Genomic DNA, 26,618 nt, shown 5'->3' on the forward strand with positions numbered 1-26,618 from the left:
GTCTGCTGGTGAGTCGTTCAAGGGTCTCAGAAGAGCACACATTCCTGTTTGCCTTCAACAGTGACATAGTTCTTCAGAATGACAAAAGAGCCCCTGTGTATATCCATCCCATAGATGGTTTCTCTTTCGAAAAAGGGTTTTTGGTTCGCTTCTGCTGTGTGTAATGCTATTTCAGGGCTCAGGATTCCATATGTGAAACTGAGCAGCTTTCGGCCAGGAGAGCCTCACGCTGCAAGTCCCTGTCGAGTTAGTTAACACTGGCTTTGGGTCTTGCTGGAGGTCACAAGCACACTGGAGTGGGGGTTGAAGAATAAGCAGAGGCGGGAAGTCTGTCTGTTCTCTGTGTAAAGAGGCACTAAGCGGGACTTGCATAGGATCCGGGTGTAGGGAGGGCAAAGGCAGAAGACGCGACTGGCAGCGTCTCTCTCAGTCCTTCTCCTCTGCCTCAGATCCTGATCTCGGCTGACGACGAGATGGAGGAATCCGACGTGGAGGAGGACCTCCGCAGGCTGACTCCCCTCAAGCCTGGAAAGAAAAAGAAGCACCGCTTTGGGCTGCCTGTATGACACATTCCAGTGCTGGGGGTGACAGGCGCGGGGCCCAGCCAGCTGCTGTGTCGGCAGACGCTCACCCCTCAGCAGCAGCCCTTCCGTCCTCTCTGTGCCCCTCCTCTTCTACCTCCACTCCTCCTGCTGTCTGCCCACTCTCCGCCCACTCCCAGACTACTGTGACTTAAACGGAGGGAAGAGGACCCAGCGCCCAGGTGGGCCGTGGGCAGCTGGAGGCTCCTGCTCAGTTGCACTACAAACACTGACCAAATATGCAAGCCAAGAGCTTTGTCTGTTTGTTGTTGTCCTGAACAGTGCTGTGAGGGACCCCAAAGCCCCTGTCCTGTGCCCGGCTGGGTGACGTGGTAGAAAACACAGGTCCTCACAGACCTCACTGGGGCTGCCGGCGGTGTGGACACATGACATGCTTGGGGCTAAAAGCCACTCACTGACCAAGTTGGAACTGAGATGCTTTCTTACTCAAAATAGCTTTTGTAACTCTTGATTTCTAAAGCCGGTTTTATGCGCTGTGACAGTGTTACTGTTTTTTGAGTATGTGTTTATTCCTACAAAATACCTATGGGACTAATAAGCAAAACATAGATTTTTTTAAGTCTTCCGTATACTGTTTGACTTTTATATTTTTAAGTTATATTTTCATACTATTGTATTTAAAAGCTTTTTAATCCCCAAAGAAATGGATTTGTTTGCCTTTCATGGGGTATGAGCTGGTGGGAAGAAAAAGCCAGGAGTTTATGCTTGGAACATTGTTAGGTAATGTCCAATGAATGAGTCAAGATAAGGTTCAGGGGGAGAAAAAAAAAAAGATTCAGGGGCAGAGCTTAATTTAAAGAAAAAAAGAGTCGGGGAGGTGAGCACCTTTATGTGGAGCTCGTAGCTCGATGTGTGTAAAGGTCAGACCCAAGCAGGAGGAGCCTTTTGGCATCTGCTTCTGGAATGCAGATAGGTTACCTGCGTTGATTAGTTTTGGCTGAGAGGGGACCTTAAAGTTAGATCTTGGGGGGCTGGGCGGTAGCTCAGCAGTGCAGCAGCACCTGCTCGGCAAGTCCAGGCTCTGGGCTCAATTCCCAGTACCAGAAAGTTAGATCTTGGGTCCAGACGCATTCAGACCTCCAGGCTGCTCTGTTAGTTCCTTGCCTCTACTGTGGCACCGGGCCACCGTGCCTTGGTACCTGTCCCCTGCCATCATCTGCTCCTTCGCACAGCAGTCTGGAGAACATCCACCTGGCCAATTGAGGCTTTTTACACCCTCCAGAACTGTGAATGGGCTAGCAGGGTGGGCAGAGATGAGAGGGCTCCCTGTCTAAATCCATAGCAGCCTAAGGTGCGGCTAGGCTCTGTCCCCTGTGTGGATGGTGGTACCTACTCAGGATGGCCGCAAGCCCTGGCTCTGGGAGTTTGCTGAATGTGGTGGAGTGGGCTGAGCCAGTGCGGCCCTACTGTTGAAGCAGCATGGTGGAACTGCCCGGGGCTTGTCAGGCCAACAGGCAGCTATGGACACGTAGGAATAAGAGACCTCACTGCTGAGGGAAGGCAGAGGCAGTGGAGGCCACTCTGTGTGGCCTGCTTTTTAAACCCATATGCTTTACTTAGGCTCCTGGGTCTGAATATGTGTGGAATGGGTGAGCCACGCTGTTAAGCCAGGCCTGTAGGACTGCCGCTGCTGCTTGTGGTTCAGCCTGTCCTGGATGCACGCCTTGGGGAGGCCTCTCAGCCCAGGCCCTGTAGGAATGCAGGCACCACTGAGGGCGGCAGCTGTAGCCGTGCACTAGGAGTTGACTTTGCTAGCGTAGTCATCATGGCCACAAGAGGAGAGGCTGGCAGGAAGGGAGACGTGAGAGGGCCCTGAATGGCTCCTGCTCATATTCACTTGCTAGCCCTCCCATCCCACACCTGTGGCTTCTCCCCACCCCTTCCCAGTACGGCGATACTGAGTCCCTTTGGGGAAGACCAGGACTGGCACACTCGGTGAGCCCGTTCATCACTAATGGTATCACTGACTCTTCTCCTTCCTTCTCCCCTCCTGTTCTCTGTTGTTGCACAACTGTGGAGCTATTTGTCACCTTCTGGAGCCCACAACCACATAGTCTTGAGCTCCTGGAGGTGGGAGCTCCCGTCTGAAAAATGGAAACTCCAGGTAATATTGACCTCAGATGACTCACCTCTGGGTTCATCCCACTGCCTGCTGAGCAGTAGGTAGAAGACAGACGAGGCAGTGAGAGCTGGGTCTTCCCTGAATCCTGGTTTTTATGAAGGGCTGGAGCTGTGGAGCTGGCTCAGCAGGGATGGAGGTCTAATAAGGAATCTGATCACAGGGGCCTCCTGCAATGTAGGCTGGGCCAATGTGGCTCCATGTCTTGGCCTTACCTTCTTCCTGGGTGATGTGTTTGTACCTGCACCCACATGCACACGCACATTCACACGCTGCAGGAGAGCTTCCAGTAGTCACAGGCTCCTCTTCTGTAATTCACTGTCCCTCAAAAGTAGAGGCAGGGCTGCGGTCAAGACATCCTCCTGAGCTGGCCTTCCCCAGGGTGTTTCCTTATCACCTGCTCCAAGGTGCCTTATGAGCTGCAGCCCTCCACCAGCCTACAGCAGGCCTCACCATGCTTGAGAAGCAATGGGATACTGATGGATATTGTGTGCTGTTAATCTCATTTGTCCAAATCTGGATTTTGACCAGGTCACTCATGATGGAAGCTTGCAAGTCAAGGTTATGAACAAGTTTCTTGTTAACTAATAAACCAATGAGGAGGAATTGTCATCTAACCGGAAGAGATGGTTGTTGTTATTTCCTTTTCCTGTCAACAGGTCATTGACAGTGGCAAGTGGGGGTGGGGGTGCGATCGCGGGTGGGAGTGGCTTCTCATTCTGGAAGGTCCATGGCCCATGCTCATGGACCTCTGCCTCAGACTTTACCCTCTGCCCTCCCTGGGAGGGAGTCACAGAGTGGTGGGACCTCGAACCTCTTCAGGTAAAATATAAAGACTCAGGTGTAAGCTGTGACTTCCCTTCAACCCAGGGACACATAGACGGCTGTCCCGGGACCGCCCAGATTGCAGTTTGCTGGCTGTTTTATAGCCAAGTTAGGTGGCCCTGGGAGCTTCCGGCCAGCCTGACAAAGCAACTGCCTTCTAAGGAATAGGGCCGACTCTTCGAGGCTCCTGTGCTGCCAGCTAAGAGACAGAGCTCTGTTTCACACTGTAAGACACTGGAAGCTACGAGGGGTATTGCTTTCGCTGAGGGACTTACTCTGGGCACCTTGAGATCCTCACAGGTGAGTAGGCTGGTTGTTTTACATTTGATTTTCTTTTCATGAAGTTTATTAGAAGTCAGACTTACATGAGCCAAAACTGCCAACTTCAGCTGCTGTGCAGCGGAGGTATTTAACTGGTGCTGTTATGAGTCATAGAAAAGCATTTTTGAAATGAAAGGGAAGATGATATATTGTAAAATGGTTTACAGTAAAGTTTGACAGACTTTATTTTTTAATGAAGCCTTTTTTTTTTGGCCTTGGTTGTAGGTTTGCTAGAGTTGAAACAGTATAGTGGCATTAAAAAAACAGTTATTTTCCCCAGGAAGCAGAGCGAGAAGGAACGTTTGATTGCCTGAGAAAGCAATGGAGCTGAAATTACTAAAGAAAGTAACCAGACCTGGTCATGCACGCCTTTCCCACTTTCTAACTAAGGAGTCTCCCTCCTGAGGAGTGAGTTGTGTTGGAAGGTAGCCTGTGAAGAGTGAATATCCCATGTTGTTGGCCCCTAAGGCCCCAGAGCTGAACAGAAACAGCTGCAGGGTAGTGCTAGACCCTCAGGCACCACTCAGGTGACCCTTCTGACCCTGGCAGAGGCGCGCTCCAAAGGCCTGCTGCACATGCGCTGCTCCTGGCCCTGTGTGATGTCCCAGGCATTCCCCCTTGTCAGCATTCCTCTCAGACCAAGCCTGGCAGTCCTCACACCGGCATCCTGGGACCAGAGGGGCCTTGGGCTGGAGGTTGGGGCATGACAGCAGTAAAGTGGCATTTGGGATAACCAAATGTCAGAGCCTGGTTGGGTTCCATCTGCCGGGAGCCTTCCAGGATAAAAATAACCACCATAACAAACTGGAAAGGAGCTGCCAGGCATGGTGATGCACACCTGTAATGCCAGCATTTGGGAGGCTGAGGCAAAAGGATTGGGGTCACCTTGGATAGCAAAATTCTGCTGCTCTAAAGGGAAAAGCAGGGACCCCAGGCTTAGGGTCCTGCCGTGTTCCCCTGGGGATCTCCCCCTGCAAAGAGGAAGATGTGAGGGCTCCCAGCACAAAGCACTCAGTGAGTGACCTTACAGGAGGGTCTGTGGGCCTGTCCTGTCCATAGCTCAGTGGGGGTGGGGTCACTGTGTGCCAGCCCTCTTGGGGCACTTGTTGGCCAGCCCCCTAGTGACGCATCTCGGGCTGTCCCTAGAGCCCTCCTCATCGAGCCTGTTCTCCCTTCCTGTCTTTCCTGCGCCCCCTTACCTTTACCTTGCTGGGTCCCTCTGCACACTTGTACCAGTGCTGGATAGAGGATGAAGACATCAGCAAAAGCCTGATGCAGCTGCTCCACGGACTCCCCTCCGGTTCATTTTTCTCCATCTCTGAACCAGCACTAGCCAAGCCCCTTCCTTGAGAAAATACTTCTAAGGGATAGACAGGAAACTTCTGCCTGCTGCCTTTGGGGGCTGGAAAGTCTCTTCCCACTGGGATCTGGAGAAGGGGGCAGAAGAGAAAGCAAGCGTGGAGCTTCTGACCCCGCTCAGGACCCTCTCTTCCTCAGAGGCAGTCTCCCGCACCGAGATGGGCCCCTGCAGGCCGGTACATTCCAGAACGCACATTCCTACGCACAAGCCAGTCGCCACCTGTGCCGGGCAGCCGTTCCCGAGGGTACAGGGTCTCCAGCTGTCTGCTTCCCCCAGGGTGCTGCCCCTCTCATCTCCAAGAATAAACTCTGAAGCCAGTGGCTGTGTGGACCTGAATCATCAGGGAGCCGGCTGGAGGAGGGGAGTGACCTCGCCAGAGGACCAAGAGCAGGCTATATAAGCTCCAGAGAGCTGGACTTCTCACAGATCTCGTCCCTCTGCTACTGCTGTCCAAGGCACTCTTGGAGAGCCGGCTTGCCCAGCACACACCATGTCCCAGGTAAGAGATCCAGCGCTAGCTGGGTGGGAGCCAGAGGGCCTGGGGAGGAGGCCTGGGCACTGTCATCTCTGACAGCCGTCTTGAGCCTAGGACCAAGTATAAACAGCCAGCACTGTAGCCAGCGGGGACAGCCTGGGTCTCCCCTTATATAAATCCCAGTTAAGCTTGACTGTGGTTATCCTGTGGTGGGTGAGGTCAGGCTGGTGGGTGTGGCACTTGTATAGATTTCTGTATGTGTCTGAGAATTGTAGGTGTTTGTGGTTGTAGCCTCCGGCCATGCATTGTGCATGTATGTAGGTGTGCGTGCACATGCCCACACATCTGTAGATCCACAGCCCTTGCCCCTACAGCTATCTCCCAGCAGTGTGTCTCTGAGCCTTGGAGAGGGTTCCCCAGAAGCCTAGCCCAGGTTGAAGGGAGGAATCCCTACACCTGCCTCCAGGGTTTAGGACAGAGTACAGATTTAGACTCCTAGGTGCCTGGCGTGTGTGCATGTGTGGTAAACACTGAGAGTCGGGATGTCCCAGCCCTGGGAGACAGCAGCCTGCCAAGGGGAGGCTTATCCCTACTGCCTGTTCTGTGGGGAAGTGCCAAGTTTGTACTGTAACTTTATGGCATCCGGGCTGTCTACCTCTCCCTTCCAGAAACACAGTAAAAGTAAAAATACTGGTGTTTTGCCGAGAGAAGGTTAACTGCTTGCCATCCAGTGAGCAGGTTTCAGAACTCACCAGCTTGCCTGGGGCTGTGCAGCCTCCAACACGGTCCTTTTCCCCTCTGCCATTGTGCCCAGCCCTGAATTTGGCTGGGCAGGCAGACCCCTGTGAGCCTGAGGGATGCTGCCCCAGGGGCCCCTGCCTGCTGGGGAGGGCAAGGGATGGAGAAGCCTTCTTGGAAGAGGATGGGCCTCCCCGCCGGCTTGAGTTCAGGAAGCAAGAAGAAGGTCTTGGCCCAAACGCAGGTAGGGAAACGGTCTCCAGCTCGAGGCCTCGGGTCATAAGATGGAATTCTGGGCATTTCAAGGATGGCGCTCCTGAAGCCCCCATCAAGAAGAAGCGGCCCCCTGTGAAGGAGGAGGACCTGAAGGGGGCCCGAGAGAACCTGAACAAGAACCAGGAAATCAAATCTAAGACTTACCAGGTCATGCGGGATTGTGGTAAGTGTCCTCCATGTCAGCTGCAGTTGAGGATGGGGTTGGGGGCGCAGATGTCCGCCACTGGTGGGGGGAGAGGGTCAGGGGGCCTTTTCTGAGAGTCCAGAGCTTGTGGTCGAAGGAGAGGCTGCTTCCAGCACAAGGAGCCGCCTCCAGAAAAAGCCAGCCAGGCCCTGATGGTACCCTGTGCTCCCTTCCCCCAGAGCAAGCTGGCTCGGCCGCCCCATCTGTGTTCAGCCGCAGTCGCACAGGTACTGAGACCGTCTTTGAGAAGCCCAAAGCCGGACCAGCCAAGAGCGTCTTTGGTTGAGAAGAGCTCACCACTCCTCTTGCCTTCCTGAGCCTGCGGACACAGGAGCTTTTCCCACGAACTTTTTTTTTTAATGCCCCAATGTGCCCTTCCACCCCCGCTGACTCCAGGACTGCCGCCCCTCCTCCACTGCCCTGGCCCTTTGGTACCAGCACTTGCAAACACCAATAAAAAAGATGCCCAGTTGACCTCGGTGTTGGGAGGGTGTTGGTGGGTCGTGGCCACTATCTGCAGAGGAGCTGGAGGACAGGGGAGCACGGAGGAGCATAGAAACTTGCCTGTAACCTTCCTGGGCTTTGGGGAAGGCCCCAGGGGATAATGCAGGTGCTTTGGGGGCTACTGAGACATTAAAAAGGGCCTGGGACATGGCGACCTGATACTGACTCGCTGTGGCTTCAGACCAGTCTCTTCTCCTTTCCTAAGCCTCGCTCTCCCCGTGTGTGCAACAGCAGAGCCGAGCTGCTGCCTAACCTGTGAAGGCCCACAATGATACTGCTCTGAATGAAGTCAGAGGAGGCCTGGGGCGCACCCTCCCCACCTGCCCCAGGAGCCATTGTGGTATGCCCAAGGACTCCATGACTTTGTGGGGTCTTGGCCCTCACAGCGCACTCCCCCTGCACTTTGTTCCCACTTTTTTTAAAACCAGGAATTGAACTCAGGACCTTGTTCTTGCCAGGCAGGCGCTGTGCCACTGAGCTTTCTCCCTAGCCCTCGCTGCCTTCTTGACAGTTTGCCCCTCAAAGACAGTCCGGGTCAAGGTTGCTCTCTGGCCAGTGGCAGTGAGTGACCTGAGCTACTGTTTCCTTTACAAACAGCAGACTGACCCCACCACCACTTTCCACCACCACCACCTCCATGCCACCAGGCGATGCCAGGTGCTCAGCAGATCCTCTTCTGACCCCTGACCCACATGCACGGAACTGTCCAATCCGGAGACTTGGAACCATCCAGCTGTGATGGCCAGGCCATTGGCAAGCTGCTGGAGGCTTCTTCTGGGGCTGGACTGGCAGGCTTTGGGCTTGCAATGCCAGGCAGGAGGACAAAGCCTATGGGAAGCCCCTCCTGTCCCCTGGGCAAGTGGGCCTGGCAGCTCAGGCCTTTTCCCACATTCCCAGCTAGCCTGACCTCCTTATATAGCCTGACTCCAGGCTGAGCCCATGCTGTGCGCCCCAAGGGAGCAGACCTCATGGGGACGAAGCCTGGGGCTGGTCACTGCAACCTTGGAGAAGCTCTTCCCCAGATGCAAAAGAGAGATGTTTCCCCTTGAGCCCCATTCGTACCCCAGAGCCACATGCGTGAGCAGCATGGGCGTGCACAGAGGCGAGGCTTCTAGTCACAGCCATGCCGAGGAAAGGGGAAAACTGTAAGTGCAGCCAGGGACTCACTCCAGCGTCTGGGAAGCCAGCTTTGAGGAAGGCAGGACTGGTGATGGGGACACTGCCCCAAGGCCCTGTTGGACACCCGGGCAGGTAGACGCCTCGGGGCTGGTGCGTCACTGAGCCGCCGTCCTCCTTGACCCTGGACTTGATACTTGGCCACATTTCCATGACTCCGCTTGACCCATGTGTGTCTACAGACTCAGGAGCTGGCCATCCCAGAGCCACCAGGGAGCAAGTGTCACCTGCATCCGGAAGGCTAATATTTGTTTCGCTTATTGCCGTTTGTTATTAAAGCAGCACTTTGACTTTATTAAAGATAAACAGAAAAAGCCACCAAGAACACCAGGCAGGCTGTTGGACAGCATCCCAACAGGCCTGCTGTGGCTACGTTTGACCAACCCGACAGTGCAGTCCTGCCCTCTCAGGCCACCTGGGCACGCCCACCACTGCAGCAGCCCTGCCACATGGCCTCTGCCTTGCTAGCATTCCTAGCATCACGCTTAGCCCACAGGATCTGCATCTGTGTGACCCGGTGTGTATTGTCAAGTTGCAAGCCTGGTTGGGGCCCTGCTGGAGTTGAACCTAGAACCCTGGCTAGATTAATAGGGCCTAAACAGCAGCCTTGGACCCAGAAGAAAAGAATAGGTCCTGTTCCACACCTCACCATTCTGCATGGGCTGCCTCAGTCACCTCCATGGGCCTCTCAATGCCTTCAGGGCCCACTGCCCAGTCCCACAATGCGGCCAAGATCCCCCTCCCTCAGGAGGCTGTGTAGAACAGCCCTCTAGCCCTAGTTATCCCTGCCTCCCTGCTTCCACCATCTTCCCGCCCTGTTCCATAGGGCTGGGGCACACAAAAGAAGATGTATGGGGATGAGGCTTGTGGTGCCTGGGAAACTTCCAGACCTTTCAAAAGGGGCTCCAATACCTAATTCCAGCCTGACTCTGCCTTTCCTTTGCCCCAACCAAAGTCCACTGGACATTGGTCATGGCCTGCTTATCTGTGGTCCCTGAGGTTTTGGCTTGCGGATCTCCATTTCCCAGAACCTGCCCCCACAGGGGTGGAGCAGCACACAGGTTATTAATTTGCTTCTCGTTTACTCTTGGGCTCAGAGGCAGCCTGGCAGACTGCGGAGCCAGAATGAAGGTTCTGAACCATGTGCACACCTGCAGTATCTTCCTGGTCTTGCCCTCACTGCTGCTGACTGTCCTCCAGACTGCCACGGCCCATAAGGTATGGGGTACCCACAGGACCTTTGTGTGCCCAGCTGGATGCGGTGTGAGCTGGGAAGTGGGGAGAGCCCCTGGGTATGCAAGCATTTAAGCAGGAGTGTGTGTGACTGTGTGTGAGCAAAACCGTGGTGCTGTCCCCCACCAGGCACTACCTGAGGACCTTATGGGTATTCCTGTAGTAGAAGGAATATCCTTTTATTTCCATCTTGCAGATAAAAAAATGCAGCTTAGCCAGTTGCCTGCTGATGTTGGCAGCGGAGCAGGGTGGGTAGTGACGCAGCTTTGTGAACTTGCTCTTACACTCCCGGTGGAGTGACTCATGACACTTTCTATGTCTCAGTTTCCTCATCTATGAAACAGGGTAATCATAAAGCCTATGCCAAGGATTGTTGGGAAAAGCAGCTTCACAATACTTACAGAGTGCCCGTTACAGCTGGGCACAGTGACACATGACTATGAATCCACTGAGGCAGGAGGATTGCAAGTTCAATACTAACCTGAGCAACTTAGAGACACTCTCCTGCCTCAAAATTAAAAACAAACCCAAAGGCTGTGTAGCTCAGTGATAAAGTATCCCTGAGTTCAATCTCAAGCACCAGAAAAGTAAAAAGTGCTTAGCTTAGTACAGTGACTGGCATCGAGCCAACACTTGCATGTGTAAGCCGCTTGGCACCTCTACGCTGAGCTGCGTGAGCATGCGCAGCTGTGTCCAGCAGAGCAGGGGTGGTGTGCACATACGTGTGGTGCCCACAGCTTGGTAAGAGCTATGTAAGGCTCTGCCTGCATGTGTCCTTTCTTGGGGCACCTCAGATGTTGGGACAAAGATGACAGGTTGGGGGCATCCTAGAGAGAAGAAAGAAGAATGGAGGGTCCACTGCCAAAAAAATAGGTATAGATAAGAAGGTTCCCAGCCCTTCCACACTGGACCCTTCTCTACCTCCACACTCACCGCTGGTCGGAGATTGGCAGGAGCTGTTTCACGGTATCACCAGAAATACAAGGGCTGCCTTGCTGCCCTTTGGCTGGGCAAAGCTCAGCTGGACATGCAGCTCCTGGCCCCACTGGGGCTCACGGCCTCTACACCAAGGAGAAGCGCAATCTCCTAAGCCCTGGGCTTGAGCAAACCCCCTCAGTGCTTGCTGTTCCCGCGGGGCCCTACAGCCCCACAAACAACAAGGCAAATGTGGCCTCTGCCCCTGATGCTGTGCGGTGGGGCATGAACACACCCTTCCTCTTGTATCAGACAGAAATTCAGACTGAAGTGCCGCGCTGGGTTCAGGCTGAGGTCTGCTCAGCAACTCAGTCATGTTGGGAGCAAGGATTCATCTGGGTCAGGCTCTTTTTTTTTTTTTTTTTTTTTACACTTTTTTATTGATTATACAGATCAATGGGCTCTGCTGCGGCACATTCACGCATGCACATATTTCAATCATTTTCATTCCCCTGCCCTCCTGAAGACTATTGCCCAAGCTCGTGTGGCACTGCAACACTGACCCACTTCCCTTCACTGGTCCAGAATGGCATTGACATCTACAGCCTCACTGTGGACTCCAAGGTCTCGTCCCGATTCGCTCATACGGTCGTCACCAGCCGCGTGGTCAACAAGGCCGATGCCGTGCAGGAGGCCGTCTTCCAGATGGAGCTACCCAGGAAAGCCTTCATCACCAACTTCTCCATGTAGGTGTCTACCTCCCTTCCTGCCCAGCCCTGCGACTCCAGCTCCTCTGGGTCCCCAGGACCCTCTTCGAGAAGCAAGGTGCACTTCATCTATAGACCTCAGGGGAAGAGGCTTTACCAAGGCGCTCCCTCTTTTCAGAGGCGATCTGGCCCTCTGGCCCCCCGCCCTCATCCTAAGTGCTCCCCAGACAGCAGGCAGATGACCATAGCATGTTGTCTTTGCTTTTGAAGAGTGCAAACTTGTGGTGTCCTGAGGCCAGACCCAGGCAGAAAGGAGCGATCAAAGCAGATTCCAGCTCAGCATGCTGAGAGCTTTCTAACCCTCTGAACGGTCCCACGGGGGACAGTTGTGTTGAGGAAAGATCTTCCTCATTACCTCAGAGGGCTTGCCTGCTCTTCCAGAGGGGCCTGGGGTTTCTGTGGACTCAGCTGCTGACAACCCTCCCCACCCTTCCAAATCAGTTTTGCAATGTTTGCAAAGCGCAGCAGAACACTTTGTCTGTCCCTGGCTCCTGAAGTGGTTGTGAGTGAGGAAAGAGGCTGCTCCCAGAACGAGGGAGGCTACTGGATGAGCAAGAGAGGGAATGTTCCTGGAAAAGGGCAGGGGGTGCTGGGGTCCCTGTGGCTGGTTCCTTTCCCTCCCCCATCCATTCCCCCAGTGCTGCCCCATTTTCAGCAAGAGCTTTGCAGGCTGTGACATCCTCTGACTAGGAGCCAAACTGCCATGCCAGCTGAGGGCCCAGGACTGGCACTTCTCTCTGGCCCCAGACCTCATGGCTGTTTAAGATAAGGAAGCATGCAACAGGGTTTCCCACTCCCTAGCCCAACCATGCACTGCAGTAGCACATCTGAAGATAGACAGAACTGTCCACCCAGGAGGAGGAGCTGGGCCGCCTATCCCGGCACCACCCTGGCCCAGGATTTCATAGAACAAGGGAGGCGCCATGGCAGCTGTGCGCAGCCCCTTGCCCTCCCTCACCCTCACACTTCAGCCTTTCACACCAGCCCCGTGGAGCCCATGAGTGGGTGCCTACCTGACGTGCCCCTACTCACTTCACAAGCAGTAGCCCTTTTCCGTGCAGAGAAATTTCCCCGCACCTGATTCCCATCCCCAAAGGCTGACTGGCGAGGAGCGGCCTCACATGCCCCAGAAGTCCCGTTCACCACTCAGCTAAACCTTCCAGAGAGGCTGAGCTCCCAGCAGGGTCCATGAGCAGGAAGAGAGAGAGAGAGGCAGCTTCCAGGAAGAAGTCGGAGGCCTCAGCCTCGTGGCCCCCTCCCACACAAGCGTGGCCACACAATGCCAAATGAGAAAAGTTCTTACCGGTGATGATTCCTCCAGGAGCAGTCTGTGAGGCTGGAAGGGCAAATTAGAAGGTCCTGGAAGGCTGAGAGGGGGGCCTCTCCCTCCCTGTCCGTTCAGTGGAATACACACGTAGTAACGGCGCACTCACTGAGGATGGGAGCAGGCCTCACCCAGGCTTGGGGTCTCATACACAGTAGGTACACAATAAGTAGGAGTAACACAGGCAAAAATATGCATCACTGTGTCAAGAGGCACACTGGTTCCTGCAGAGAGCTCTCCCACCAGCCTCTCAGAATATCCCACCTCTGTGCCTCCAGGATCATCGACGGTGTCACCTACCCAGGGACTATCAAGGAGAAGGTTGCAGCCCATGAGCAGTACACTGCGGCTGTGAGCAGAGGCGAGAACGCCGGCCTCATCAAGTGAGCCGCTGGAGGTGCCTGGGGTGGCGGGGAGGGAGTTGGCCCAGCAGGACAGGCCTGATACCCTCCTTCCCCAGGGCCACAGGGAGAAAGATGGAGGAGTTCCAAGTGTCGGTGAGCGTGGCTCCTGCTGCCAAGATCACCTTCGAGCTAGTGTACGAGGAGCTGCTGAGGCGGCACCTGGGCATGTACGAGCTGCTGCTGAGGTTGCAGCCCCAGCAGCTCGTCAAGCACCTGCAGGTACCCAGCACTGCCTCTGCGTCTCATCTGAGGCCCAGCCCAGGCTCACAGCCGGCCTGGTGACCATATCTCTCCTTCCAGATGGACATTCACATCTTTGAGCCTCAGGGCATCCGCTTCCTGGAGACGGAGAGCACCTTCATGACCAATGAGCTTGCCGAGGCCCTTACCACCTCACAGAATGAGACCAAGGTGGGCCTGCCGTGGCCAGCAGGTGGGGGTTCCAGGAACCTGTCTTCAATCCAGGGCCGTGAGCTGGACCCCAGAGTGTGGGGCAGTTGGGCAGACTCTCTAGCTGAAGGGGCCTCTGAGATCTCTGGGCAAACAAGGAGGCAAGGCCTAGAGATAGTGTTCTGTTCCCTGGCAGGAACCCTGTGGCCTGTGAGTGAGGGGCGTGGGGAGTAGACTGGCAGAAGGGTCCTGGGGACAGGTGGAGTGGAAGATATAGGGTCACACATGTCAGGGCCCAGCCTCTGTACCCGGCTCCACAAATGAGATCCCCTCTCATACCCAGTCCCTACATGGAAGCAGTCCAGCAGCAGCCCACCCCGAGAGAAAGTCCTTGGAATACTGACCTGAAGGTGCATCCTAGAATTCTGTTCCCAGCATGCACTTGGAGGTGGAAGACATTGGCATGGCCTCGCTGCTCTTCCCAGTGCCAACCTACTTTGTCCTTCCAGGCTCACATCCGCTTTAAGCCAACACTCTCCCAGCAGCAGAAGTCTCCAGAACAGGAAGACACAGTCCTGGACGGCCACTTCATTGTCCGCTATGATGTGAACCGGACCGCCTCTGGGGGCTCTGTTCAGGTGGGCGGGCTCCAGCCGAAAGCAAGGCAACCTAAAAGCTGTCCCCCCTCAAAGACCTGAGCTTGAGTCTCCTAGCAGAGGAAAGTAATGAACCCTACTTAGCAGTGTGCACAAGGCACTGACCTGGGAAGAAAGCAGGAGGATTGTTATGCATACTGGCCCTGGAATCCTCCTTCCTGAGGTAGCAAAGGTTTGTCTCCCTGAAGAACTCTTCTGGGCCTCTCCCTCTTTGTCTTTGCTGCCAGCAGATTCATACCTCAGCGTTATGCTCAATTACAGTAGCGTCTTTCACACAGGTTTTGGGCATCCTTACTCTTCTCTTTTATTCCTTCAGTTGAAATCTTTCTTCTTTTGACAAATACCAAGTTTATGTTGTCTGAATCTTCTAGTATAAGCTCCCTCAAATATGAAAGCAAGCAGGCGTCAGAGTTGTAAGGGAAGAGTTCGAGCCCGTGAGTAGGGACGCCTCCTACAGGAGGAGGGCTGAGCCCTGAAAGACAGCGTGGATTTGCGGATCTGAGAGGTGGGACAGAGAAGTGAGGAGGAGAATAGGAGAGCATGACAACCCAGCGATTTGCCCTAAGGAGGCTAGACGTGGTTAGAGCAGGGCCTCTGCTCTGATCCCGTGGGTGTGGTCTCACTCTGGCCACAGATCGAGAATGGCTACTTTGTGCATCACTTCGCCCCAGAAGGCCTGCCCACAATGCCCAAGAATGTGGTCTTTGTCATTGACAAGAGCGGTTCAATGGTCGGCAGGAAAATCCAGCAGGTAGGTCCCTGGGCTAGGGCAAGGCCCCAGGAACCCCCCGGCTTCTCCACCATCAGCTCTGGTGCAGCAGGAAGACCCTACCTGCTCCATTTTCCTGGGGAGAGTAGCCTCTGCCCCCAGAGCACACTCCTTGTCCCCACCCTAGACACCAGTCCAGGATGCCCACCTAAGGACCACGAGCCTTCTGAGTCACCCTCTTTGTCTCCTCGGGTTGCTTCCTTTCCCAGACCAAGGAAGCCCTCATCAAGATCCTGAGTGACCTCAGCCCCAGAGACCAGTTCAACATCATTGTCTTCAACTCAGAAGCAACCCAGTGGAAGGAATCACTGGTGCCAGCCTCCGAGGAGAATGTGAGCATGGCCAAGAGCTATGCTGCCACCATCATCGCAGCTGGAGGTGAGGGGCCCGGCGGCCCGGCGGGCTGAGGGGCTCAGGGAGCCAGGCTGGGAGCCACTTTATGCATGTGCCCTTCAGGAACCAACATCAACGACGCGACGCTGGCGGCTGTGCGGCTGCTGGACCACAGCAACCGGGCTGAGCTCCTGTCCGCCGGGAGCATCTCCCTCATCATCCTGCTCACTGATGGCGACCCCACTGTGGGTGAGGCCCTGTCCAGCCGCTCCAGGTCCCGCTGCACCCAAGCTTGCTGGGGGGCCTGTGCAGAAGGGGTGTCGCTTAGACTCTTCTGGCTCTGAGGTTCCAGAGACATGTAGTGAGCTCTTTTCTTAATCTTTTCCCAAACTCACTGGTCCAGGGGAGACCAATCCTAAACATATCCAGAAGAACGTGAAGGAAGCCATAAACAACCAGTATAGCCTCTTCTGCCTCGGCTTTGGCTTTGATGTCAGCTATGCGTTCCTGGAGAAGATGGCTCTGGACAATGGTGGGCTAGCTCGACGCATCTACGAGGACTCGGACTCTGCCCTGCAGCTCCAGGTGCCATTGTCCCCCAGCTGGGCTGCAGAGGGCCAGGAAGCCCCAGCCTGGCCTTCGTGACACCCCCGCCTCCACCATACCCTGCAGGACTTCTACCAAGAGGTAGCCAATCCACTGCTGAGAGACGTGGCCTTTGAGTATTCAAGCAATGCTGTGGAGGAGGTCACGCGGGACAACTTCCGCCACCACTTCAAGGGCTCAGAGATGGTGGTGGCTGGGAAGCTCCGGGACCAGAGCCCTGACGTGCTCTTGGCCAGAGTCCGTGGACAGATGGTGAGTGCGGCCACATCACCTGGGAGGGAAAGAGGCAAGAGGTTCCACGTGCAGTGGAGGGACCGAGTTCAAATCCTAGCCTTTCCAAGCTCTAGCTGATTGGCCTTGAGCGAGTCTCGAAGTGCAGCTGGCCTCAGGTGTGCCCTCCGCCACCCCACCTTTGGATGACACCAGGCTCTGTGCATGGGTTCATCATGGAGATGCAGGGAGACATCACAAGTAGCACCTGTGGCATGCCTGGCGCATGAAGCACTCAGCGTTCAGTCTGCGCTGTGCCTCCTCCCCATTCCTGTGAGCACGAAGTGACCAGAGGCTCCTTCCTAGCTGCTAGCACTTCCTGTCTCCTTCCAGCTCCTTGAAGTTAGTTGGCCTCCCATCTCACAGAGGAGCAGTGGAGCTCACCGGGCTGGGCAGAAAACTTGCCCTAAGTGGCACTGCACCTGGGCCCAGCCCACCGTGTCTCCTGGCCTGGCTTTTCTGCCTCTGTCTGTCTCAGAATGTTCCTGTCATTTTATGGAGAGGCAGGGTCCCTGCGCCATGCCAGGCCCTTCTTTAGGCCTTGAGTGTTCCTCAGTGAGCTTAGCCAACCCCTCCCTGCCCTCTGGGGAGGGACAGCTGTGACTGCATCATCACACATAGCTACAGGCTGGCAGAACACACCCAGGGACTCCCGAAGCAGTGCCAGGAGCCCCAGCCTGGGAGGATCAGGGAGGGCTTCCTGGAGGAGACTGAGACTGAGGGATAGGCAGGAGGTGGGTAGAGCGCCAGTGGCATGGAGGGATGCTCCTGGCTTGTATCGAAGGAGGGCAGCGTGTCTGCAGTGGCACTGGCAGGTGGCGAGGGCCTCAGCTCAAAAGCAGCCAATAGGTGCAGACTGTGTGGCCAACCCGCCTCATTTCAAACCTGGCTTTGCTACCTCTCAGAGGTGAGAACTGGGGAGGAAGTTGCCCAGCCTCCTGTGCCTCAGTTTCTCAGTATGTACAAATGATGCCCACTTCCTAAAGTCACTGTAATCCATGTCGCCCCGCATAATAAACACTCCCTACCCTTTAGCATCTGATATTAGCCTGGGAGCCAGGGGATCCCCACAATGTCGAACCCAAGCCAGGTGTGGTAACACACGCCTGCCGTCCCAGCCCTTGGGAGGCTGAGGCAGCAGAATCTGAATTCAAGGCCTGCCTGGGATACAAAGTGAATTCAAGGCCAGCCTGAACTAAATAGCAAGGCCCTGTCTCAAAGCAATAAAGCAAAAAAACATGCAGAAAGAACCCAAGGTAGCTCAAGGTAGTTCACAGACAGAGGTGTGCTTGTTCTAGTAGTTGCATGTTTATTTTTATGTGTATTCTGAAAATTATGACTCACACGTCAGACTTCCTGTTTCATAGATATTATTGCTTGGGATAAGGCCAACTAAAAAGTGTTAGTCTATTTAAAAGCTCATTTATGAAAAACGTCAGCCAGAGGCAGGAGGGTCACAAGTTTAAGCCCCACTTAGGCAACTGGGGGGCTTAGTGAGGCCATCTCTTAAACTAAAGAAATGACCAGAGACATAGCTCAGTGCAGAAGCCCTTGACTCAAACCCCAGAACTAAAAAAGAATGAGGGTCAAATAAATCGCTGTTTGTGCAGATAGGACAAAGTCCATGCAGGTGGCCTGCATTTGCCAAAACACTGGGAGGCCAGGCCTGGCCAGACTCAGAAGAGGCTGCTACCAGTTGGGTGGGTGGGAGAGGACCCTAGTAAGGGGCTGCGAGGGGCTCAACTAAGGGAGTGGCCTGGGGTCCTTCACCCCTCAGGCCCTGTTTCTAAACTGCTGTCGAGGCCCCAGGCTCACAGGCCTCTCCCTCGGGAAGAGAGTAGTAAGTTTCTGAGAGCTTGCCATTTGCTGCCCTGTCGTCATCCCACAGTGGTCAGCCCCAGCAGAGGGTCACTTTGGGCAGTGGACAGCCTGTCAGGCTGAGTGGAGCCCCGGTGTAGGGCCATGACAAGTGAGTTCTGTTCTCAGTGGTCTAAGCAACTGCCTGGCAAGCACAAGGACCCAGATTCAATCCCTGGTACCACATGCTGTGCTGGCCCCAGAACCTTGGGTGCACCATGCTGGCCACTGAAACTGGGCATGGTGGCCCACACCTATAATCCCAGTACTGGCTGAGACAGGAGGATCACTACAAGTCTGAGCTGCATAGTGAGACCCTATACCAAACAAAAAAATTAATTACGTGATTTTTTAAAATTTTAAATTCCTTTCCTACACCCACTCTACCAGGGAGATGAAGCCTCGGGGTCAAGGCCAACCCCCATCTGGGTTATCACAGGAGAGCTTGGGGCTCAGCGTGGACGCTAACATGCCCTCACTGCTCTTGCCCTGCGTGGGCCCCCTCTGTCCAGGATACGCAGAACATCACGTTCCAGGTAGAGTCCAGCACGGCTGAGCAGAAGGAGTTGTTCCAGACGCCCAAGTACATCTTCCACAATTTCATGGAGAGGCTCTGGGCATACCTGACCATCCAGCAGCTGCTGGAGAATTTGTGAGTGGCCCTGGCCTCGCGGACTCCTGGGGCATGTGGCACACAGCGCCAGCACTGCTCAGCTTTTTCCCTGGGGCAGGCGCAGCTGACACAGGGCAGCTCCCAGCTGCAGAGAGGCATCTATGTCTGAGCTCCACATTCTCCCATGGGGATTTCCCAAGAGGGGCCCTGTGGGGGTGGCACATGGTCCAGGGGTCCAAGCACCTCCTGAGTTCTGCCATCCTCAACCTCAACAGTGTCTCCGCATCAGAGGTCGAGTCTGAGGCCCTCAAGAACCGAGCTCTGAATCTGTCACTGAACTACAACTTCGTCACTCCCCTCACATCTATGGTGGTCACCAAACCTGAAGGCCAGGAACAGTCTTCAGTTGCGAACAAGCCCGTGGAGGACGGTGAGTGGCAAGCTGGCATCTCCGGCTCTTCGGCAGCAGACCTTCAGCTCACCCCTCCTTCCTTCCCTCCCTGCAAGTCCCCATCCTGCCATCCACAGACTCCCAGGGGCCTGGGACGGCTCTGATGAGGAAACTGAGGACGGGCCTCCTGGCTCTTACAGTGCAACTATCTCAATGTAATTCTGGATTTGGGAAGCAAGTTAATGCATAAGCACTTTGACTTGATCACAGCTGCCCTGACGATGCCCACTTTCTTCTCTCCCTGTTCCTTTGTCTGTGTTTATGTGTTTTATGCAGATAATAGACGGAGGCATTTCCACATAGGAGGTAAGGACCTATGTGCTCAAAGGCTGGCCCCACCCTAGTGGCAGGAGGTCGTGGTGTCTGACCACACACACTAGTGTCTTTAGTCACTGGTTCACTGAACTCCTGGCTGCCTCCCAGGGCCTGTTCTGGGCACTAGGGACACAGTCCCTCTCCACCTGGGGCCCAAGAAAGATGGGTCCTAGGAGTAAACCCAAATCTCACTGCCTTTCAGGTCACGGCTCCAAATTTCGTTCCAAGTCAAAAGGATGGTCTAGAACACCAGGTGACAAATGAGGAGGGAGTAGAGGGTGGGGTAGTGACAGAACCGTAATCCCAGCCGTAGACTGTGACCCTCGCTGAGGATGCAGAGCACTGTACCCAGCTTAGCTGGCTGGTGATAGTGTCTGCTTGGGAAGCAGCTATGCAGAAGCTTCGTTGCCTGAGAAGACGATTCCTTGGGCTAGGTAACATGAAGGGCACTGCCTGGGGACAGGGGTCTTCCGCCCCGGGGGCAAGAGTCCATGATTGTCTCCCAGGCTGAGGTGGGCGGTGGAGCTGCACAGAATGGCTAAGTAGAGTATTGGGGAGGTGGAGCCCACATCCGCCTCCTGGCACAGGGTCCCTGAACTCTACTTCTGGGAACCCTAACACTGCCAGAGAAAAGACTGCAAATTCATTTTTGAAACTCGGAGCTTCGAACTTCTCTACAGTTTCAGGAGCTGCACCTGTTGGTGCCGCTCAGAGACATGGACAGCCTGGACCTCCTGACTTGCTGCAGGGAAGACCTGGACCTCTTCTTCCTCCTTCCTTCCCGCATCAGACCTCAGAAATACCAACAGCCATGGACCAGTGTAAGCCACTTTCTTTTTTTTTTTTTTTTTTAATAATTTGCTTTTCTAAAAAAATATTTATTTATTTTTTTATTTATTACATTTATTTATTGTGTGTGTGTGTGTGTGTGTGTGTGTGTGTGTGTGGCCAGCTCAGCCCACCAGGGGGCGGGGCTGGCTGGCATGTGGTGCTGGGGGATCGAACCGAGGTCCATGTGCTTTGCCAAGCTTGTTTCAAGTAGGTGCTTTAGACCACTGAGCCATCTCTCCAGCCCCGTAAGCCACTTTCTGACCCTTGCAGGGCCTCTGTTCCCTACCATGGCCACTGAACCTGCTCTAGGGTGAGAGAAAGCACCAAGCAGAGCCAGTCAGGGAGAGCTCATGGGACACGACGTCCAGTGGGCCTGGGCTGGACCTGCCAGCTCCTCTCAAAGGGGAGGAAGGGCTGCCCTTGCCCATGCCCCCCTTGCCCAGCCACCCCTTTACCTTGTCTTCATTTCACCTTCTTGAGTATGTATAATGACTCTTCCTGCCTTCCCTGGGTGGTCAGACCACAAGCCTGAACACAGCCTCTCCCCACTGCTTGGTCGGGGGGAACCCTGGGTCCCAGGAGGGCAGGGCTAACCAGGAGGGCTTCTGTGCGGGCTCTTTGGACATCACTGCCCCTCCTCAAGCACCTCTCTCCCCACCAGCTCAGAGACATCAGGCATCCCTTCCCCAAGACAGGGCTGCTTTTCCTGGATAGGATTCACCCCTTACCCTGGAGTCTCATAGAGGGGAACGGCTCCTCCATGCCAGTGCCAGCAGTGCCCCTGCACTGTTTCTGTTCCTAAAGTCTGAACCCAGATGCACCTCAGAGCAGACTTGGACCCATCTCCTCCACATCTCTCCTTCCAGTCCTTCCTCCAGGGGAGAAGTGTGCCAGCACTTGGTGGGCACAGTGGCAGGGGTGCCCAGAGGATGTGTGGATTGCTCTGCGCCCTGATGCCACCTCCCTTTCTATTTCTGAATGTTCCTGCAGACGCACCTTCTATGAGGCATTTTATTCTCTCAGAACCAGATCCAGGATTGTTGCATCGTGTCAAAATAAATGCCAAAGGTACACCCCACACCAGAGCCCCAGAGTGGCTTCTTGTCCTCACTGGGGGCCCCACAGTCTCTGGGAGTCTGTCACATGGGCTTCTCCGTGTTGAAGTAGAGGGGGAGCCCCAACTGCACCTTCCATGGCATCATCCCTTGAAGGTCCCCAGGAAGGGGCTGCCTGACTAGACCTCTCCTTTCTCTTCTTTTAGTACTACCTACAAAAGCCCCAGCTCCAGGTAAGTGGCCAGCCTTCCCAGCACCCCTACCCACCCCTGCCCCCTAGACTTCTCCGTCTGCTCCAGGAACTGTGTGTGGCTGTCCTAGCTTCTGTCCAGCATCCTGCCGTCATCCTGCTGCTGCCTGAGCCCATCGCGGACCCAGTCTGTGTGGACATGAGACAATCTCAGGGCCCCATGGACCTGCTTTTGGACCCTGACCAAGGTGAGAGGTTACACACCCAGCCACCCACCCAGGGAGAACCTCATACCCACTCACACCCATCCACCATTTGCATGGGGACACATCGATGTCCTGCACCCCACAGCACCTATAGGCCTCACCAGACATCCTAAGCAGGTCTGGGGGCTGGGTTCATTGTGGTCAGGGCTGAGGGGCCAGAGCTACCTGAGGCTCGAGTTGCTACGCAGGTCACCCAAGAGTGGCCAGGCCTTGGCAGACAGCGGAGGAAAGGTTAAGGCTCTTCCACATGGAGAAAGCAGAACCTGCAGAGTGCAGAACCACCCCACCTCTCCATGGGGCCCTGTGACATGGGGGGGTGAGGTCTATTGGTCTGACCCCACCCCATAACGCTGGGAGGGCCTCAGTGGCCAAGATGAAGTGTCAAGGCAGACTTGGGGACACACAGCACTCAGAGATGCACAAATAAAGCTAAGAGAGCTAAGGGACAGCCTTGACTCCCTCGCTCCTCCCAGGATCACATGGTCTCCTGCCACAGTGCTCGGACCTAGTTGGCTGCATGCTCCCTGTCCTCAGGGATTTCCCATCTCACCCTTGGCCAGGCGGCTAGCTCAAAGCCATGCACACTGCCGGTGCTTGGTGAAGGTTAGCGATGCGCAACAAGACTTCACCTCTCAGCAGCCCCACTGCTGGAGGGTCTCACTGAGGAACCAAGGGTCCCTCCAAAGCCATGTGAATCCCAGGAGGGAGTAGGGGCTGGCCTGAGTGTGAAGTGCGCCTCCAAGGACGCTAATTTGTGAAGCACTCTTCTGCGAAGAGAGCTCCCTGTTCAGGGCAGTGCCCTTCCTGGCTGTGACCCCTGGTTTGGCTTTCTCAGGGCTTGAGGTTTCGGGCCAGTACAACGCAGACAAGGCTGGGTTCTGCTGGATCGATGTGATCTTTAAGAACCCCCAGCTCCAGGTTCATGTGTTGCCCGAACGTGTGGTGGTGGTCCGGAACCGAAGAAGCTCTGCGTATGCGTGGAAGGAGACCCTGTACTTGGTGTTGCCTGGGTATGACCCATGCTGGGGTACCAAGCTGATGGCCTCTCAGCCATACTGGCTGGTGGTGGGGCAGAGAACACAGACCTGGGGTGAAGCGGACTCTGGAAATGCTAGGGAGTTGTGCTGGGGACCTGGCTTTTCTGACAACACATCCATGTCACTGTCCCACACACGCAACAGTGTGGACTAGAGCTAGCTCTGCAGCTAATCCTGTGTGAGCCAGTGCTGATCACTTAGCTCCTCTGGCCTCAGTTTCCTCTTTGATGCCTAGAGATGGTCATCCTAGCCCTGAGTCAGAGGGGTCAGAGGACCCAATGGGAGGAGGCTCTCAGGGAGCATTTGTCCCCTGGACCTAACATACCGGGCACCGCCTGCATGGTGAGGTCTTGATGGCAGTCATGAGAACCAGAGCGCTCTGGCCCCAGAAGATGTGAGCACTACCTTTAGCATACCTTGAGGCTCTGCTGAGAGTCGAGTCCCACTGGGGTCATACTTGGCAGCTGGTGGGTAATGGAGGTAGATGGTGTCTCCCAAGAGGCATGGCTGCCCTATGACAGACTTTCCAGGGGCAGTCCTCTAGCTCTGGAAGTTATGAGGAGCCAGAGACCCTTCCACAGGCCATACCTCTGTGCCTCTGGCCTGTGTCGTAGTTTGTCTTTTCCTAGTGTAGAGAACTTATGAGCCACTCAGCTGGGCCTTGTCTCCACTTGACAAACGAACACACACCCACGAAATCTGAAGGATTTGTCTGAACCGCCCCCCAATTTCATAAAAGACCTTAGGATTTTTTGTTATCCAATAGATGCCCAAATATCAGTAACATTTCTGTGCCTTAGACATACATGCCAAGAAATGAAAATTTTCTATTCATTATGTTAATGGAAAATCCAAATAATTTCATGAGCTGTAGAAGATACATGTTAAAAATAAATAAATAAATAAAAATAAAAATAAAACAAGGGCCAGCCAAATAGCTCAGAGGATTAAAGTACCTGCAAGCAGGCGCAGGGGCCAGGGGTTCAATCCCCAGGACTGCCATGCCGGCCCCACTCCTAGGGCACACTGAGATGGCAATTGAGACTGGGTTTGGTGGCATGAGCCTGTAATCCCAGCTGGTGGGAGCTGTAAACAGGTAGATCACTAGAGTCTGATCTAGTAGTGAGACCCTGAACACCCTGTAGATCCTTCCCTAAAATACACACACAAAAACAAAAACAAAAAACCCCGAATGCCTCTAGTTCTAGCATTCTGGAAGGCTGAAGTTTGAGTCCGGTCTGGGCAACTTAGCAACTTAGTGAGGATCCTGTCTCAAAATGAAAAAAAAAAAGTAAAGAGGACTAGAGATGTAGCTCAGTGCAAAGGTCCTGGGCTCAATTACCAGCACTGAAAAAAAAAAAAAAAAAGGAATGAAAAGAACAGAAGAGAAAGAGAAGAGAGAAGAGGAAAAAAATGAGAAGAAAAATAGACCAGTGGATGTGGAGTGTGTATAATCCCAGCACTCTGGAGGCTGAGGCAGGAAGTTCACACATTCAAGAGAAGTTTAGGCAACAATGATTTAGTAAGACCTTGTCTTAAAATGAAAACAATTTTTTGTGTGTGTGGAACCGGGGATTGAATTTAGGACCCAAGAACTGGAGGTGCAGCTCAGTGTGAAGGTCCTGGATTCAATCCTCGGCAACATAGAAAAAGGAAGAGGGGAAGGAAAGAAAAGAGAAAAGAGAAAAGATGAAGAGAAAGAGGAAGAGAAAGAGGAAGGGAGAGAGGGAGGAAAAGCTAGCAAAGCTAACCATAGGCTAGACAATTTCATTTAAAATCTCAGAATTTCATTTATAATCTCAGAATAACAGCAGTCTTGCACTCCAAAGGAGTAGGACTTTGAAAGGTGGTAAGTAAAAAAGAAGGGGGTAGAATGAGAAGACACTGGGGCAGGGAGAGGGCTCAGTGACATAAGTGCCTGCCTGGCAGGGTCCTGAATTCGATCCCTGGCACAAAAAAAACAAAAAAAGAAAAAAGAAAAAGACACTTAGCTCACTGAAATGCACACTTAAACCCCAACCAAAGGAAAGTGGCACCAGCTTTTAAAAGGAGGAGACAGAATAGGTGTATCAGAGAAATGCCCTAAATCATATATAACTAACTCAAGAAAATCAAATTTAAGAAAAGCAGAGGAAAAGAAATCATTATTTTATTGTATAAGTAATGCCAGGGAAATTGGATGGCATGAAGCCCGTGTTGGCCCTGTTTTGCCAGCAAGGAAATGGAGGTCCTGCAGACCCAGGGACCCCAGCCCAAGGCCACACTGTGACCCCCATGCGGCCATCCAGGTGTCTCTGCCCTTCGCTCAGGCCACTGGGTTTCTCCACAGCATGAAGGTGACCATGGACGAGAAGGGGCTCCTGCTGTTCAGTGGCCCAGACAAAGTAACCATCAGCCTGTCTCACAATGGCCCTGAGAAGGGACTCCTGCTCTTCCTGCGTGACACTGACCGCTTCTCCAGCCGCGTCAACGGGACCCTCGGTACTCTGCCCGCGGCCCAGCATCCTCAGGGCCCACCTCTGCTGAGGAACAGGTGGTGCCCTCCCCTTGCATGTCCCCCACGTGCTCTGTCTTCCCACTCACTCATCCACCCTTTGCAGGCCAGTTTTACCGGGATGTGGTCTGGGAGCCAGCAGAAGCTGCAGATGACAGCAGACGTGTGCTGAGGGTTCAGGGGAAGGACTACTCTGCCACCAGGTGACTCTGCACCTGTAGCTGCTGAGCGTGGCTGGGGCAGGATGGGCGCGGGGTTGGAAGCTGGGCCATGCAGAACCCTATTCCTTCTGTCCTTGCTCAGCAAGTAGAAACTGGTGAAAGGAAGGTTGGTACCAGACATGAGTCTGAGCTTGTTCTTGATGGCCCCACACAGGATGGTCAGCTCAGCCCCACAGAAAGCACAGCCTCAACATTGCTAGGAAACTCTTGTCCTTGTCCCAACTCTCAGAGCCCCAGGCCCTAGGTGCCCTTGGCAACCCCTTGGCTAGTCAGGCATTCTTGACCTGGGCTAAAGGGCCTGGGGACTCCCCGCTTTCCATACTCCTGTTCCACCACCCCTGACCACCTGTCTACCTGTCATCTATGTGTTCCAGAGAACTCAAATTTGATTACCAAAAAGGGAAGGAGATTTCCTGCTGGTCGGTGGAGTTGTAGTTCAGATAAGAGGAGCCTGTACCTCAGCCTGCCACCTTGTGGCCGCAGGGTCACCTGTGGGGCCTGGACCACAATGGGAAGGAGGGTTCCCCCTTGTTACAAATAAAGAAAAACGGTGTGAGCCTAGGAAGTAGGTGTCTCTGATTTCACCTTCAAATCCCAAGGCCTCCGAATCCATCTTGGACACTCAGCGTCATGAAACATTAGACTCTTCCACTGTGACTGTCAAGGGCTGTTGGCCAGCCAGGCCTATGCGTGCTCTCGGCCTTGTCCCTCTGCTTTGCAGATGAGGAAAATAGAACTAAGCCACCTGTGTGAAATGTTTACTTCCTGCTAGGCAGGGGCGCAGGGCTGGTGACTGTCCCCTGGAGCAGAGGTCCTGGCTGCCCCTTGGACACCTGGTCTCTGAAAGCTATTTTTTTTTTTTTTTAAAGCACAGCAGGCTTCTGGAGACCTGAGTTCCTTTCTTTTTTCTTTTTTTTTTTTTTTTTTAATTTTATCTATTTATCTATCTATCTATCTATCTATCTATTTATTTATTGTGTGTGTGTGTGTGTGTGTGTGTGTGTGTGTGTGGCCAGCTCAGCCCACCAGGGGGCGGGGCTG

The 26,618-nt window shown here is 54.2% G+C and overlaps 3 protein-coding genes across 5 annotated transcripts in view; all 3 read left to right on the top strand.

Annotated features, from left to right (window-relative positions):
• Positions 1-1,171, top strand: part of Stimate (STIM activating enhancer) — a 59,606-nt gene extending 58,435 nt beyond the window's left edge. Inside the window, exon 8 of one of the 2 annotated variants that reach the window (XM_012514842.2) lies at positions 450-1,171. In XM_012514842.2, the coding sequence (XP_012370296.1) occupies positions 450-566 (117 nt within the window). In that variant the 3' untranslated portion in view covers positions 567-1,171. The remainder of the gene's footprint in view (positions 1-449) is intronic. The other variant, XM_023715681.1, reaches the window with a different exon arrangement.
• Positions 1,172-3,745: 2,574 nt separating this feature from the next.
• On the top strand, positions 3,746-7,569 carry Mustn1 (musculoskeletal, embryonic nuclear protein 1). Its single transcript, XM_023715682.1, has 4 exons — positions 3,746-3,846; positions 5,504-5,726; positions 6,747-6,879; positions 7,080-7,569. Exons 2-4 carry the CDS (start codon positions 5,718-5,720, stop codon positions 7,184-7,186), a joined length of 249 nt encoding a protein of 82 aa, XP_023571450.1. The 5' UTR covers positions 3,746-3,846; positions 5,504-5,717; the 3' UTR covers positions 7,187-7,569.
• Positions 7,570-9,657: 2,088 nt separating this feature from the next.
• Positions 9,658-26,138, top strand: Itih4 (inter-alpha-trypsin inhibitor heavy chain family member 4). Of its 2 annotated transcripts, XM_023715679.1 has the most exons (23): positions 9,658-9,798; positions 11,314-11,474; positions 13,098-13,202; positions 13,280-13,442; positions 13,524-13,634; positions 14,123-14,251; positions 14,904-15,020; positions 15,248-15,416; positions 15,495-15,620; positions 15,775-15,956; positions 16,044-16,229; positions 18,617-18,756; positions 18,993-19,147; positions 19,445-19,474; positions 19,686-19,736; positions 20,164-20,304; positions 21,305-21,382; positions 21,576-21,602; positions 21,691-21,807; positions 22,661-22,835; positions 25,192-25,343; positions 25,463-25,559; positions 25,952-26,138. In XM_023715679.1, the coding sequence occupies exons 1-23, from the start codon at positions 9,706-9,708 to the stop codon at positions 26,010-26,012; spliced, it is 2,766 nt and encodes a 921-aa protein (XP_023571447.1). In that variant the 5' UTR covers positions 9,658-9,705; the 3' UTR covers positions 26,013-26,138. The 2 variants fall into 2 exon arrangements, with proteins under 2 accessions (XP_023571447.1, XP_023571448.1); XM_023715680.1 differs by lacking the exon at positions 19,686-19,736.
• Positions 26,139-26,618: the final 480 nt, after the last annotated feature.

Source organism: Octodon degus, unplaced genomic scaffold (genome assembly GCF_000260255.1).
Source record: "Octodon degus isolate 3935 unplaced genomic scaffold, OctDeg1.0 scaffold00043, whole genome shotgun sequence".
Classification (NCBI taxonomy): Eukaryota; Metazoa; Chordata; class Mammalia; order Rodentia; family Octodontidae; genus Octodon; species Octodon degus.